General features: G+C 44.3%; 1 protein-coding gene across 1 annotated transcript; it reads left to right on the forward strand.

Moving 5' to 3' along the window:
* The first annotated feature begins 2,290 nt into the window (after positions 1–2,290).
* Positions 2,291–6,469, forward strand: egr1 (early growth response 1). The gene is made up of 2 exons (XM_071457589.1): positions 2,291–3,003; positions 3,870–6,469. Exons 1-2 carry the CDS (start codon positions 2,793–2,795, stop codon positions 5,195–5,197), a joined length of 1,539 nt encoding a protein of 512 aa, XP_071313690.1. The 5' UTR covers positions 2,291–2,792; the 3' UTR covers positions 5,198–6,469.
* The last annotated feature ends 9,647 nt before the right edge of the window (positions 6,470–16,116 follow it).

Genomic DNA, 16,116 nt, shown 5'->3' on the forward strand with positions numbered 1-16,116 from the left:
CTGAGAGTTTTCCCTAACCTGATTTTATTACATTGTCATCAGATGATGAGTTCTCTCATCTGCTCTCTCTGCTCTTTCTTCTTTGCTTTGCCACAAATTTATCGACCGTGGTGACTGATGCATGACAGCAGCGGTAGACGCAGACAGGAGTTTGGATTTGGTATCATCACCTCAACACAGAGTTACAGCCACTGTATGTAGCTCACCATCACTGTTGCCTCTCTTCTGGTCTGTTTTTTTCCTCTCAGAGTAACAGACCTGTAGAGGTGTGGCATCTCTTGTGCTGAAAAACAAAATATAAACTCAAGTTTTAAAAGTGTTCGAGCAGCGGGAGCACCATTTCCCTCCTAAGATACAACACTGCTGTGTGGTGCCACATACCTTCAAAGGTGATTAGATTGGATCATTTATATGTATCTGACTGTATGAATAAACAACATTACACATTCTCCAGCTGCGCCCTCTACTTCAGGCTTATTTGGATTTTGTGAAGGAGCCTCTGCTCCAGATCATCCATAATATATGACAGAATTTTGCTATCAGTCTAATAGGGGTAAACAGAGAGATTTGCCAGAGGCTGAATGGGAAATGCCTGGGAGAGAATGCAATCCAGTAAAGACCAAAAACCTACTGTGTGTACCTGACTTATGTCTTATATTTTCTTTTGTTGCCATGAGAATCTATCTATCTATCTATCTATCTATCTATCTATCTATCTATCTATCTATCTATCTATCTATCCTTGTTATTATATCATTGTGGCATCAACACCTGTAGATGAAGGGCAGCTAAGCTTGGTCTGAGACCTCTGGTATTCAGTCAGTAGGCCTTGAGTCTATCTAATCTTTGAAGAGCGGGAGTCTCACCTGCTCTGCCCTCTGTAACGCACCAGCATCTCTCTCTCTCTCTCTCTCTCTCTCTCTCTCTCTCTCTCGGGCCACCTCAAAGTGTCCTGCCCACGATGTTTCCCGATGAGGTTGCTCGCATATAGATCCAGTCAGCACCGAGGGAAACACATTGATTTCCCGTCAGCATCCACCGAGGAGTGCTGGCGCGCCAGCCGAAGCAGGAGCAGCCGGGGGATACATCGGTACCCCGCAGGCGTCCTGGCAGCTGTGCGCAGCGTTGTTAATGCGGCCCATTAGGCCGCTGAGTGGCAGAGAGAATCCCCGAATATTGAGCCGGGGACACCCCTCAATTAGACGGATCGCCCCGCACCTCGTCAGCAACCGCGGCTATCTGTTCTCATTAATCAATGACACAGCCCAGAGAGATGCAAAGTTAATTTAGAGGAACTTTGCTACCAGCCAGCAGAGTTTCTACAGTGTTGTATTTTTTTAAGCCCAGCTTTAGAGATACCCTCACAAAGGCTATATCAAATGTCAAAAACAATCGAACATATCGGCTAATTATTCTTAATCGATAATCCTACAGGCCCGTGGAAATACTTGGGAGAGTGTTCCCAACCATAACACTGCATGCAAATTATGTTCCAGGCTAAAAAAAGAAAGTGTAAAGTCTCTTTTCAGATCCAGTTATTTATGCTTATTTTTGTCGAAAATGGATGAGTACTATAAACATGCTGCACAGAATTGTTGTATTCGTAGTTAAAACATTTTCTTTCTTTTTTTTTTTTTCTAGTTTGGGGCACAGGGCAGACCGTCTTAAATGTTCCACCTCTCAGGGAAAATAAATAAGTGTAACAGAGTGTGTCTGTTGCACAAACTCTGTCACTAAGAGTCTAACAGTGCAGCTGAAGCTTGTGCGTTAAAACACAGAAACAGGATTCTGCTGCTGACATTAGTTATTGTGAGCGCTTTACATGATTTGCACTCCAGCCTCTCATTCACTGCCAAGCAGCGATCAGCGCTGCCTCAGGAAGTTCCAAATAAGGACAGGGAAATGGAAACCCACCGGAATAGGTCCTTATGTAGTCACGACCTTATAAGGCACGGCGGAGCCGAGCTTTCCGGCAGCAGGGCAGCCTGCTGCACAGATGGGAAATCCAAATCAAATCTATGGTACGACGGGGAGAGAGCAAGAATTATGCTGCTGTCTCGCAGAGCTGTTCTGCTATGAAGATACATTGATTCGGGATAGAGGAAGAGCAGCGTTGTCTTCGCAATTTACTGCGAGAGCTTAATATAAAGTCTCTCCTCTCTGCTTTCCCCCCAGGCCAGCGTCATGTGTCCTCCACTGCAGTGCCTAAATATGGGCTTCCTCCGCTCCAAATATGGACATCTACGTCACGGCAAGAGTGTATAAAAGGAGCGGGGAAACCTCTTAACTCAGAGAGAGCCCTGAGAGCCCACAAGAGCAACTGTTAGAGCAGAGATAGATAGAGAAACACAGAGAACTCCCTAACAGAGAAATATCACACCAAAAGTAAAAAGTAAATTCAAAACAACATCCATCCAATAAGGTCAAAACCTGATTGGATAAACCATTTATTACAGAGAAAAATCAAGATTAATCTGTTGATTAATTTTGATGAATCTTAGGGAATGAGTATAAAGGACACTTTTGATTTTTTCTGAAAAGACAAGTGGATCTTTACTCATCTCTGAGAGCACAAGGAAAGCAACAGGACTCCTGGAGAACAAGAGTCAAGGAGCAAGACAGAAAACAGCATCTTCCTCGGCATCAGCAGAAGTGTGCAGCGCTCCCTGAGCTGGGCTAAGTGATTTCCTCCTCCTGCGAGGCACCGCTCTGTTAGCGTGCACCCAGCCTCCCTGCACTCTCTACCAGCTACCAGCGCAGCCTCAGCTCTGTAGCTCCAGCACCAGCAGAGGATGGCTGCAGCCAAGACCGAGATGATCCTTCCAGCCCTGCAGATCTCAGAGCCTCTGAGCTTCCCTCACTCCCCCATGGATAACTACCCCAAGCTGGAGGAGGTGATGATGCTCAGCTCTGCAGGGACCCCCTTCCTCACTGCCTCCGCACCTGAAGGTGCAGGCTTTGGCTCCGGGGAGCCAGGAGAGCAGTACGACCACCTTGCTGGAGGTAAGAGATGAAAATTTGCTTTTTTTTGCCTCTGGTTGTATGTCCTGCATGTAAAGCTGAACTAAAGATTAGACCATTACTGAATGAGCTACACTAAACCAAGAGAAGATTTATGAGTAATCAACAGCTGTATTAATTTAATTTTTATTTATGTTTTGCTGTGTATCATTAATTCACATAATTAAGTGATCATAAAACTACAGCTGACATATTAAAATTTTTTGCTACAAGTGTATATTAATTAGTTTTATCATGGCATGTGATGGGAGATTTCATAGTAGAAATGTAGACAACAAGCAAATTTGAATTTTAGCTAACTAGACACTATGCATTAATATAATAAACAAACAAAAACATGAAAATTAAAAAAACATCTGACTCGATTTATTTATTGATAGCTTTATATCCCTATTGACTCTCTGAGGACTTTAACACTGCTCAGTCACCGCATGCCTCTAGACACTCCTACGGCTCAATTCAAATTGCATTCCTAAAACCAGCTGAACTGCAGTTTCGGTAATCAATTGCCTCGGGCTCTGTGATGGGCTTCAAGAATGCAAGTGTGAGTGTGTGCAAGACAGGAAGACAGAAAGCATGAAAGAAAGATCGAGAGAGTGTGAGCAGAGGAAAATGCGAGTCTAGAAAGCTTGCACAGCAGCTGTTGTTGATGTTTGGAAGAGACAGTTTTAGAGTTGAGGGGAAGAGAGCTTAGTTTGGAGGGGGTTTCTGTGCATGGGCATCTGACTGATCTGTCACAGAGGAGAGGGGTGACACACTGTCCACCGCTTTGGCAGGATTCCCCCTCTCCCTCCCTCTGGATATTGACAGTTTGATTAATGCCTCTCCTTTCCCTGTGCTCCCTGCAGATACATTACCTGATATCCCCTTCAACTGTGAGAAGCCAGTGGTGGAGCAGACCTACCCCACCCAGAGGCTGCCCCCCATCTCTTACACGGGCCGTTTCACCCTGGAGCCCGCCACCACCTGCAGCAACAGCCTCTGGGCAGAGCCCATCTTGGGCCTGTTCACTGGTCTGATGAGCAACGTTGCACCCAGCTCCAGCTCTTCCTCTGTTGCCTCACAGACAGCCTCGTCCTCCTCATCATCAGTCCCATCCTCCTCCACTTCTTCCTCTTCTACCTCTTCCTCATCTCAGAGCTCCAGTCTCAGTTCCTCCATTCACCACAGCGAGCCCAACCCCATCTACTCAGCTGCCCCGACCTACTCCAGCCCCAATTCTGACATCTTCCCAGACCAGGGCCAGGCTTTTCCCAGCTCGGCCGGAGCAGTGCAGTACCCTCCTCCTGCCTACCCCAACGGCAAGACCTGCAGCACTAGCTTCCCCGTGCCGATGATTCCTGACTACCTCTTCCCTCAGCAGCAGGGAGAGATCAGCCTGGTGCCCCCTGACCAAAAGCCCTTCCAGAGTCAGTCAAGCCAGCCTTCCCTCACTCCTCTGTCCACCATCAAGGCCTTTGCCACCCAGACTGGTTCCCAGGACTTAAAGAGTGTCTACCAGTCCCAGCTGATTAAGCCCAGCCGTATGCGCAAGTACCCCACCCGGCCGAGCAAGACACCCCCACACGAGAGGCCCTATGCCTGCCCCGTGGAGACCTGCGATCGTCGCTTCTCACGCTCAGATGAGCTGACACGTCACATCCGCATCCACACGGGCCAGAAACCCTTCCAGTGCCGCATCTGCATGCGCAACTTCAGCCGCAGCGACCACCTGACAACACACATTCGCACTCACACTGGTGAGAAGCCCTTTGCCTGCGAGATCTGTGGACGCAAGTTTGCCCGCAGTGACGAGAGGAAGAGGCACACAAAGATCCACCTAAGGCAGAAGGACAAGAAAGCTGAGAAGGCAGGAGCAGTGGTGGTAACAGCAGCACCGGTACCAGCAGCTTCACCAGCCTCCAGCTACCCCTCTCCCATCACCTCCTACCCTTCTCCAGTGTCTTCTTACCCCTCTCCGGTCACCTCCTGCTACTCCTCTCCCGTCCACACTTCCTATCCATCTCCTTCTGTGGCCACCACCTACCCATCAGTGTCCATGTCCAGCACATTTCAGTCCCAGGTCGCCTCCTCCTTCCCCTCCTCAGTCGCCTCCAACATCTACAGCTCCCCCGTCCCCACCCCGCTATCAGACATGCAGACCACTCTCTCCCCAAGGACAATCGAGATCTGCTAAGAAAGAGCAAAGAGAAAAACTTTTTTTAGTCTCGCCGCACCTCTCCTTCCTTAAGGTTCTTTGAGGGGAAAGAAATCAGCATCAAAAGACTTTTTCCCTCCAAAAAGCACTTTTCTGTCTGCTCCCTGTGCAGTGTTAGGTGAATCTTGAGATTTACCTGAAAGAGAGAAAAAGACACATGTCAAGGACTGGGCAAAGACAATAGAAGATGAAAAGGGATTTTTTTTCTGTCTCTGTAAAACAAATGCAGCACTTCAAATGCATAAGGGACTCAACAGATAGACAGTAGAAACAGGCACTGACGGGTCTCTACTGTTAGCTACACAAAAACCAAGAGACAAACAGATTGCCAGCAGTTGTGGTGCTCAGGCACGTTCGCCCTTGCAGGCACTCATACAATACAAAAGACATTGAATAATATACATAAGCTACCATATATGTATATTGTACATGTGCCATGTTTCGTTTTTATCATTCTTTGGTACCATTGATGTGAAAAATTATTTGCATATTTGCATTGTATTATTTGAAGTGAGCAGGGCCATATTTTCTACATACTTTCTCTATTATGTAGTGATGATGCTGTGATACGTTTTGACATTGTTTGAAAAAAAGCACTTAAGTATTCAAGCATGAGTAAGAGTGATGTTAGTTTCTGTTTGTAAATATCATCCACTGGTACTATCTCTTTCTCTCTTTCTCACATGTGACATATCGCTCATGCTCGGTTATATGGAAAAATAGAGAAAAGGAAAAAAAAAAAAAAAAAACTAAACAAGACAAACTCTCCCGTTATTTGGTGCCTTTTGTGAAGCCTTGCTGATGTTGTGACTCGGCTGCGCGCGACAGAGAGAGGATGCACTGCATCTCGCCTTAAGGGTTGAGGGAATATTTTTGTTACAGAATGTAAGTCATACTCAGAGGGAGGAAAGGGACGAGCTATGAGGGCACCGCTTCATTTCATTAGAATGTAAGCAAAAAAGGAGAAAAATTATAGAGTATATTTTTGTAAAACTTAAATGTAAATATCCACATCTTCAAGAGCTGGAATGTTGAAGTTACCTACTGAGTAGGCATGGGATTCTTTTGTATGTTATATACATGCAGTTCATTATTTTGTGGTTATCTTTATTTTGTATTTGTGTTTGTTAAAACAAGTGACTGTTTCTGGCTTATAAACACATTGAATGCGCTTAACTGCCAATGGGATATTTGGTGTACAAGATATCCTCCCAGAAATGAAATATAAATAAAAATATGAATATATATGTATATTTGTTTTCATACTTTATTGTCCAAATTCTGTGTTTTTCAAATATTTCCATTGGTACTTCACACCGTTTCATACAGACTTCTTGGTTACATTACATCCCACCCTTCATTTCGTCATGTGCATCCCTCATACGTGAACATCATATTCCATCATCTTATGTGTTAATTGTGTGCAGATTATTAGTGGATTTACATCACAGCTTCACATCACAAGAGAGCCACCCTTTAATTTGAGGAAAATCTGCGGAGTTTAATCTTGTGAAAACTCTCCGTTTCAATCACTGCTCTCAAACTGAACCCTGTATTAATGATAACACTAACGCATGACTCCCATGCCTATAATCACTGAAGATGAGGAATTCTTATCTAGATCCAACATGCTCTTGAAGATATTAAGCTTATCTAAATTTCCTTTTTTCTTTTTTAGATTTTATGATACACACTGGCCCTTACTGTTGAGTACACAGACTTCCAGCAATTTGATATTTAGGCAAAGTGGAAAAAATATTTTTTTTTCCTCTTCTGTGTGCTTTTGGAGAAATGATTTCTGGAGAGAGATATTTTAAACCGCTTAGACATGCACAGGGTTATTTTCACAGGGTGCAGGTGAAATCCATCACCCGATAATTACCTTCTTTTCCACAAACGGCGAGATGCTGTCACCTCGTACTGAATGAGCTGTAGCACACAATTGGGCAATATCCGTGTAGGTTAGGCTGAATTGTTGCATGGGTGCAGCTGAACAGACTGGCCCTGAAGGTTTAACTGCTGTTTCTTTTGGTTTTTCAAGCAGAATATAATAACAGCTTCGTCGCACCATCATTATTCATCTGCTGCTGTTCCCTAGGCAAGGAATTCTTGCTACATGTTTGAGTATGAAAATAAAACAGCTTGGTTTCTTAGCCTATGTAGACAAGAACCCTCCTAAGTTTGTCTCTCGAAGCTTTGGAGTAATTTTGTGTTGTGAAATGCACTAACCAAAATACTCACAAATGCAAACACAGCTAAAATAGAAAGCAGGAAAACAAGTAGAAGCAAGTGATGGAGGAAAAGGGAAAATAATTAAGATAATTGGTCTCTTGATCCCAAATTGACTTTCTAAATTGGGCCTGATGAGTTGTGTGTGTTTAGATCAGTGTATGTGTGTTGTTTGTGCGCACATGTATGCAGACATCTGTGTACAATATACACAGTGGTTGCCTATAGACCGACTGATCTAGTTGTTTCCTGCTGTGTGTCTGCTTGCTGCTGTGGTGATGTGTAAGTGTGTAACTGTGTGAAATTTGCTACGTGAGCAGCCGTTGTCCTGGTCCGTTTTTCTTTGGTTAAAGCTCAGTGTCCCCATGATACAAATCTACCTGGACACCACCCTCTCATCTGCTGACACACTGTGCTGTGTGTGTCTGTTTGAGTACATCTTAACAGTCCCAGATGATAAAGCAAAGGGCAGCAGAAAATAGCAGTGGAAAGTAACAATGGTCCATTTTCTTGGATGAAATCTACACCATTGCTACAATTTAATAAATGTCTGAAATACACACATAAGAGGATCTACTACGGCAAATCACTCAAACACAAATCAGCACTGTGGTTGATCTCTATGCCGAGTTAAATCATCATCGTGTTTAAATAATAATGCACTCCACTCAGAAGAACATCCAGCTTTTTTGGGCAAATCTCAAACCTCCTTGTGTGGCTTAAAATCCTGAAATCTCTCATTTCCTGTCATTGTTTACAGCATTATTTTGGTCCCTGGCTGCAAATCAAGAGCCATTCAGTTGCTTTTGCATCTGAACTTTCTCAGACTACCATGCATTTAGAAAAGTCTTTTACTCAATGAGAAAACCACAGATTATGCTTCTCTCAGCCCTTTCTCATGTTAAGAGACAGTATTTCAACCAGTGTTGGTTACACAGGGGAGGCTGCGGCTCGAGTTCGTCACAGTCCATAACCAAAGTGCTAGAAAGACAGGCGGCCAGTATCCCTCAAAGTATGAGGGAATTGCGTTGCCCATCACATCCTCTGATTCAAGGCTCGTCCACGAATATCAAAGAACTGGGCCTGTTCTGTTTAGGGAGGTGTGAGAGGAGCTCCATAGGAGTTGGGAGTGTAGTTGCGTAGTGGCTTCACTCTGTTGCAACCCACAACGGAGCCACCTCACACCCCCAATAGGTTTCCACTTCAAGAGCCCTGCCTTTGTTCAAAAATGTATTTGTTCTCTTATTCTTTTTGGGAACTGTGTAAAACAAAAAAGGACAAATGGCAAAAAGAACCATTCTTTCTCCCTCAGCCCTCCAACACCATCCCACGACCACCTCTCTCCCTCTCTGTCTCTATGTCTCTCTCCCACTCTGGTAGTGCATATTTTGCTGGAGATGCTAATGATCTCCCCCCTCTGTATTCTGATGCAAGGTCTGTCTACACTTTTCCCTTTCATCCACATACAAATGTGCTCTTATTGCCTCTTCGCCCTCGGGCCTTTTAAGATGCCTTTTTGAAATATGCCGTTTGATAAGCACATCATTGGCCAAGTCCCCGCAGTGATTAGAGTTCCCTTTAATGTGAGCAAGTTAGAGAGTGAATGAGGGGCTCCGGGGCCGGCAGCAATCCGTTCTCCTCTGCCCTCACCCTTTGACATCTCCCAAGCCACTGGGGAGAGCCCAGTGTCGGGTAGGACAGCCCAGAGCCCAGCTTAGCACGTAGACACCGCTGGCCATCCGCCATCCTTCATCTCCACATGGAGATTAGGCATGGGAGGAAAGACACAGGAGAATCGCCTTCATAGGCACATGGTACTGTATGCTGGAAGGCTAGATTCCTGTACTTTATTACAGGAATGTGACAGGAGGACTGCTCTCTAATGTCTTTTAAATATGCTCCATTGATCTCATGTTCAGAGCCTCACTCTGCCTCGCTGGGATGGTTTTCTTATCTTGCCAATAGGGAAAGCTGAGACACTCGTCAGGTGCTTTCTCCTGTTCTGCCTCTTGCACTCGACACCTGTTGAGCCTTTTGGGATAAGTAGGTTATATTTAAACTGCTTGATTTCCTGTCTCCTCACAGGTACATTTCAGATGGATTGCAACATTTACACAGACACGGTGTTCAGGAAACGTGTTTGGCATATCGCAGGTTGAAAATCAGTCAGAAACTGTAATTACAACAAACCCGAACTAAATGTAGCAGGTCCATCTATATTCTTCCTCTTGTAAATGTAAAACAGCTCCACTAAACCTGAGACAACAGGTTTGCACCTAAAAAGACACACTAGCAAATAACAGATAATCAATCACAAATTTGTTCTCCTTTTCTGGGTTAAGATGTGTGAATCTTTTGCATGCGTGTAAGCTGCGTACCTGTTCAAAAAGCACGAGATGTAAGAGCAGCACAACTCACAAGAATCTTTGAAATTATTTGTGGCACACAAAAGGGATTTTTGACGTATCACTTCCATAATAAATCTACAGGTGTCCTGGCAACTTTAGCTCTACTTAATAAGCCATGCTTGTTTGAAGTACATGGCTTTGAACAGACAACAAAACAGTGCATGCTTAAGTACCTCCAGATATGACACCTCTTCAACTCAGCATCAAGTACACTACAGCTTTACAAAAGGCACCTGGGTGGCTCTGAAATGCAAACAGGCCCTCATAAGTCTTTATGTGTCAAGGCTAGTAAGTGGGCTCCAGTTGTTTTCTTTTCTGTCTGTGAGTCTGACTATCATATGCAATCCCTGAGCAGGGTCTCTGAGGCTGGGTAAACAAATGCAGTCATGCCTCTCGGAGACTTGTCTGTTTTCATCAGGCAGATACATGCTCTGCAGGAACATGGCCCTCACAGGCTCCTGATGGCACTGTACAAGACCTCAACTCCTGAATAACAATTATTTAAACCAATAATAATAATAATAATAATAATAATAATAATAATAATAATAAAGTGTCTGGAGAGACTAGTGTGAATTACTGACCTGGCTCACCATAATTTAGGAGATAAGGGTAGTGGTAGATTAGTAGAGCTGCCCTGAACTATCACTGATAGCTTGTCCTGTTTTGTTTTTCTTCATACATTTGCCTGTTTCTATGACCCATTTTATTCCACATGCAGCAGTAGGGATGCATTTCAGGGTCACTGGTTTTGCTTGAACTACAGTTCAAGAGTTCAGAACAACCACCTAGTTGTCACAACAACCCAGATTAGAGGTGAGAGCTGCAGTGCTGCGAGTATGTTTGTGTGTCTGCAGGCTTTGTGGCTGAATATAACTCAAACCAAATTTACTAAATGTAGTTTGGCTTTTATTTGCATGTTCCTGGCCATTAAGGCATCAGCGTATTATTTTTATGTGAGGCATTATTACAACCTCTACTGAAAGATATTAGAATAATAAAGTTCATACAAAAACAACTAACCCCTTCCCATGATCAGATCAGGGCATCCTGTGTGTTACACTCTGATACATCAAAAGCTGAGAGAGACAGAGCCCTAATAGAAAATCTGTGTCTCCCCCCCCCACCCTCCAGATGTGCCCTGCAGTGACTTCACCACCTGTCATTCAAAAGGCGGAGGCCAGGTGTCTGATCCAGCGCCACAGCCACCTGTTCTGAGAAGCAGAGTACTCGCACACAAACACACATGCGATCCTGTAAGCGCACTGCTTTTCCACAGTACATCGGCACTGACCATAACTTAATCTTGTCCAGTGTATTTCACCCATGCACTCCCAAAAATAATCCCTAACCCACTTATTAGGTAATACCTGTGGAAAGAGTCGATAAATAATCTGAATCTGGTACAGTCGCACAAGTGAAAATAGAAAACAACAACACTGGTTTCAGGGCCAAAGATAATAGAATCAGGACAAACAGCTGTAGAAAGAGACATCCTTTGTTTTTATGTTATATAGTTTTGTCTTACATTGACAATGGCACTGTGTGCAGGGGCTGCTGTGCTTTCATAATGCAGCACCAGGTATTACAAAAGCAGCAACTGTCATCCGGCTCCTGCTAAGCCTCATTTAAAGGCTGAGACACAATCACATATACAAAGAATGGAAAATCCTGTATGGATTGACTGTAGAATCAGGTAAACAGGTGTATATATGTATGTGTGTGTGTATGTGTGTGTTTGTATGTGTGTTAGCTGTCTATGCCACGTGCGCCTATATGCTACAGCTGTAAGGTGTTGTCAGTCTCAGGGGTGACAGTGTGATCGCGAGGGAGTGGGAGAAGTGAGAAATGGGGAGGAGGAGGAAGGATAAGGTGAATGCATATCATCATCTGGCCAGGTTTCTCTTTCCCGCCCACTCACTACAGCTGTCCTCCTCATTTGATGAAAGCCTTGCGTGGCTATATTTGTCCCACAGTGATGAGGTGGAACTAATGGCCACTTTCATACCAGCTGATGTCATCAATGTGCTGCGCCTGGGGAGCAGGAGGGTGGAAGAGTCCGGGATACCTGCTGGGAGCTTCTGTTGTCCACCAACACACGCACACACACGAGCACATGTGCAAGTATAAATGCTCACTGTAATGGTAAATATGCAGATACGGTGAGTAGCTCGTTAGCTTAGCTTAGCACAAAGATTGCAAACAGAGGGAAACGGCGAGCCTGGGTCTGTTTAAAGGTAACAAAATCCACTAATTTGTATTAACTGTGCAGGCATGAGAGTGGTATCAGTCTCCTCATCTAACTCCCTGCAAGAAAGCTATGAAGCATATTTATTTATTTTTACGCAAGTGTTGAACTAGTCTTTTAGAATAAATTAATTCCCTGCTAATTTCTAAAGACATGAGTCTAAACAATCCATCCTCTTCTCTTTCTTTCTCTGTCTGTCTCTGCTCGTTTGTCTTCCTAGCAGCTAGTTATCAGTAAGCAGTGTGTGCTGTGGCGAGCCGAGCACAGCCACATCTCTGTCACATCCACACCGTTAGGTCCTCATTTAGGGCCTGTGACTGCATGCAGTGGCATGTCAGTATCTGTCAGCTCTGTCAAGTGTGTATGTAGGCTTTTACGCTTCCTAATGTGAAACAGTTGACAGGTTATTACTGCCAGAATGTAGTTATGAGCGTTGACCACAGCCATAACCCAACTTTAACCTGGGAAATTTTTGGCTCATTGCTGAAATGCTTTGACAAGGTGAGCAAAGTTTTCTATATGGTAGCCTCAAACATCCAGCCTGGTGCAAGCTGTACATTACTGTGGCTATCCTGTTTCCATTAGGATACATCTGTGATCAGATCATGAACTCAGTACGCTTTCAACGCTTCAATCGTTTGGCTATAAATACCTCAGATGCCCCCTCAGTGAAATTACCCCTTCAGCAGCCCTATCTCCTCCTGCCCTCCATCATTTTCATCCTCTAATGTACATGAAGCCGCCAGTAATGGTGCTAGATTACAAAGAGTGCACGTAGCTTGCGTGTGTGTGTGTGTTTTTTTTTTTTTTTACAGCTCAGAAATATCCCTGCAGTTAAGTATAATTCACACACAGAGGGCCACACATTTGACCCGTACACATGCATGCACATGCACTTCAGTCTGCTCTCTCTACACCTCAGGGTGTGAGTGTATGTGTGTGCATTTAGCTCTGTACACTGTCGCTTAATAGAGTCCTCCATTGTGAGTAATGACCCCAGCTCTTTTCTGTTATTCTATCCAGACCAGCGGGCTAAAAGCTGCTGTGAGGATGAGAATGAGGTTTTCTCTCTTTCTCTAAAACAGTAAAATGAGGAGAAATTGCAGTTAAATGAAAGGCTGTTTACCTGCTGCGTGGTTCCCAAATACACCTCGTCCATCCTCCTCTGTTGATGTGTGCACTTTAACATTCCTCCAGTTGACTTTTACCTTTATTCCTAAACAAATTAATTGAGGTGTGATACACATTTCTCTTCACAACCACATGTTCTGTCTCTACGTCTTTGCTCATGAGTTCCAAGCCCCAACACACACACACACGCACACACGCACACACACACACACACACACACACACACACACACACACACACATATTTTCTGTGGCAACCACAAACACCATCATCACCTCTCCAGACATGCCAGTGATGCTATGAAGGAGCAGGGCTGCGCCGCCGCTGCTCCTCCGCTGAGTATTATGAGGTAATCATCCAGAGAGACATGACAGCAGGAAAAACTGTGTGTGTGTGGCTCAGGTTAGGGTATGAATGTCAGTGTTTGTGTCTGTGTTCATATTTTATTTGTTTATATGTGATTGTTTGTGTCTCGGGCTGTACTTCACACCCTGCTGCCTGTCTACTGTCCATCCTCTCTCTCTCCATTTGAATTCCTTTTCCTCAATCTGCTGCTTTTCCTTAGTGTGTGTGTGTGTGTGTGTCTCTGTGTGTGTTTGTGTGTGTGTGTGTGTGTGTGTGTGAGAGAGAGAGAGAGAGAGAGAGAGAGAGAAAGAGCAGGTGCAGGACTTAACTTGTCACTTAACAGATTTATGTCTGATTGGAGCTCTTGCTGTTTACCAGGAAACATCTGTCTATCTGTCTGTCTGTTAGCATGTCTGACTGGGAGCAGTTGAAGTTTATTGTCAACACAAAGGCACAGATGGCTGATCAATAAGCAATGAAGCATGAGCCCACAACAAGGTTTCAACCATTGACAAAAAAGTGTCTGGGTTTTGAGTTTTTGGCACCCATTTCACAGCTTCAGAAAAAACGAAGTCTGGAGGAGAGCAAACAGGTCACCAGCATCACTAAAGACAGACTAAGTGAGAAGAGCTCAGTGGAAACAGGATGCACTTTGAAGTCAGTGCCCAAAATATATTATGGTGATAAACACTTTAAAGGAAAAAATGTAAATAATTTTCCATCACCACAATGTTTTCAGCTCTGAACACATATTAGGGAAGGAAGCGAACAATTTCCATCAACTAATGAGGCAATCAAGCGAAAACAGTAGCATGGCACCTGATCATTTGAATGAGAAACTGTATTCAACCAAAACATTTTAGAATAGCTAAAGCAAACACAGACATGAAAAGTGTTGGGCAGTTTCAGTTTTGAGTTTATGATGGTGGTAAATGTTATTGTAAGGCATTGTGTCGGAGACAAGAAAGTCTATATCAAATTTCATGACTATCCATTCAATAGTTCGGGGTGCTTTTCACTCAAAACCACAACTGTTAATCCCATGGTGGTGCTAGAGCTAGAGTCAGGAGATCACCAAAGTCATTAGGAGTCATCCTCAGGGGTCCATGAATGTCTGTAGAAGCTGTCATAGCATTATTCATCCAGTGATTGTTGAATTGTTTCAGCCTAGACCAAAATGTGGATGAACTGACTGCCATGCCTTAAAAAGCCTCAACACAATCGGACTACATCTGAGAGAAAACATGAAAGACATGAAAGTCATAATGAAAGCAAACTCTTTGTCACAACTGTAGTTACATGCAGATGCAATCCATGTGTTCACCATACTGGCTCTAACCTCTTCTAATCTGTACAGTAGATGCATCGCTATGCAAATAGAGCAACATGTGTCGTGTTACATTAAAGGCTGCACAGTGGGGTACTGTACGTCATTATTGCAGAAAATGAATGCTGGCCTGTGGAGTGTCTGCCACAGCAACAAACCACTAGCTGCAGGCTGCACAAAGAGCAAAGCAGAGACAGGGAAAGGGAGGGAGTGCTGGGGCTGAAACCAGAGAGCGGGCCCAGCCCAGCCCAGCCCGACTGGCGGCCCACCACCACCCCTGCAGCCTCCCTCAAGCCTTCATGTGATCCCTTCTCCAGAAGCCAGCCAGCAGAGGAAATGTCAGTCTTCTAGCCAGCCAGGAAACCTCCATGCCCAAAAAAGGAGCTTCCTGTCCTGACACAGCTCTTCCTGTGGGCTATGTAAGGACTTTCCTGCCCTCTCTCCCTCTTCTCTTCCCCCCTTGTTCTTTCTCTGTGTGTCTGTCTCTCTCTCTCTCCCACTCTTTTGGATGGCTGCCCTTCGGCAAGCTGCCTCAGTGCAATCCTTTTTTTCCTTGCCCTCTTGCTTGGTGTGTTTGTGTGTGAGCGTGTGTGTTAGTGTGTTTACATTATTTCATGCTGGTCCATCCACAGTACACAATCAAAACATTTTATCTATCTACAGTATGGTGTATGTATTCTGTGCATCTACATTACAGAGAATATCTCAGGAGAACCTGTAGTGTTGATGGAACAATAAACCTCATCCTGCTCTCTCCAGTCATACGTTGGCCTGTTTTACAGACTAGTAAATTTATTATAACACCACAAGTCAACATGTATGCAAACTGTCTGTAACATAATTTTAGAAGACACTTGATTTGGCTGAGCTGCCGCCCACCTTTGGAGCTGTCTGGCAGGACTTGTTTTGAGACACACCTCTGAAGTTCATGTGGGGGCTACAGTGTAACTTGAGCCTTGTTTACACTCTAACACATTTAAGAAACTCAGCTATATGAGGACATAAAGACAAACCTGTGACCTTGTGGGGAACAGTCTTCTCTAATTTTCATGTTCAGCAAACTATTCTAACTTAGCAAGGAGAGGATTGTGTATCTGACATTGCATAACCAACCACGACACCCAGGTGTTCATATTAATGATAATTGACCAGGTCCACTGTCTTCTTTCTTTATTTAGAGCTGATGTCAGTCCAAGCCTGGCATCAACAG

This window comes from Trachinotus anak, unplaced genomic scaffold (assembly GCF_046630095.1).
Source record: "Trachinotus anak isolate AG129_WGS33_773 ecotype Australia unplaced genomic scaffold, CSIRO_AGI_Tana_v1 ptg000021l, whole genome shotgun sequence".
Taxonomy (NCBI): Eukaryota; Metazoa; Chordata; class Actinopteri; order Carangiformes; family Carangidae; genus Trachinotus; species Trachinotus anak.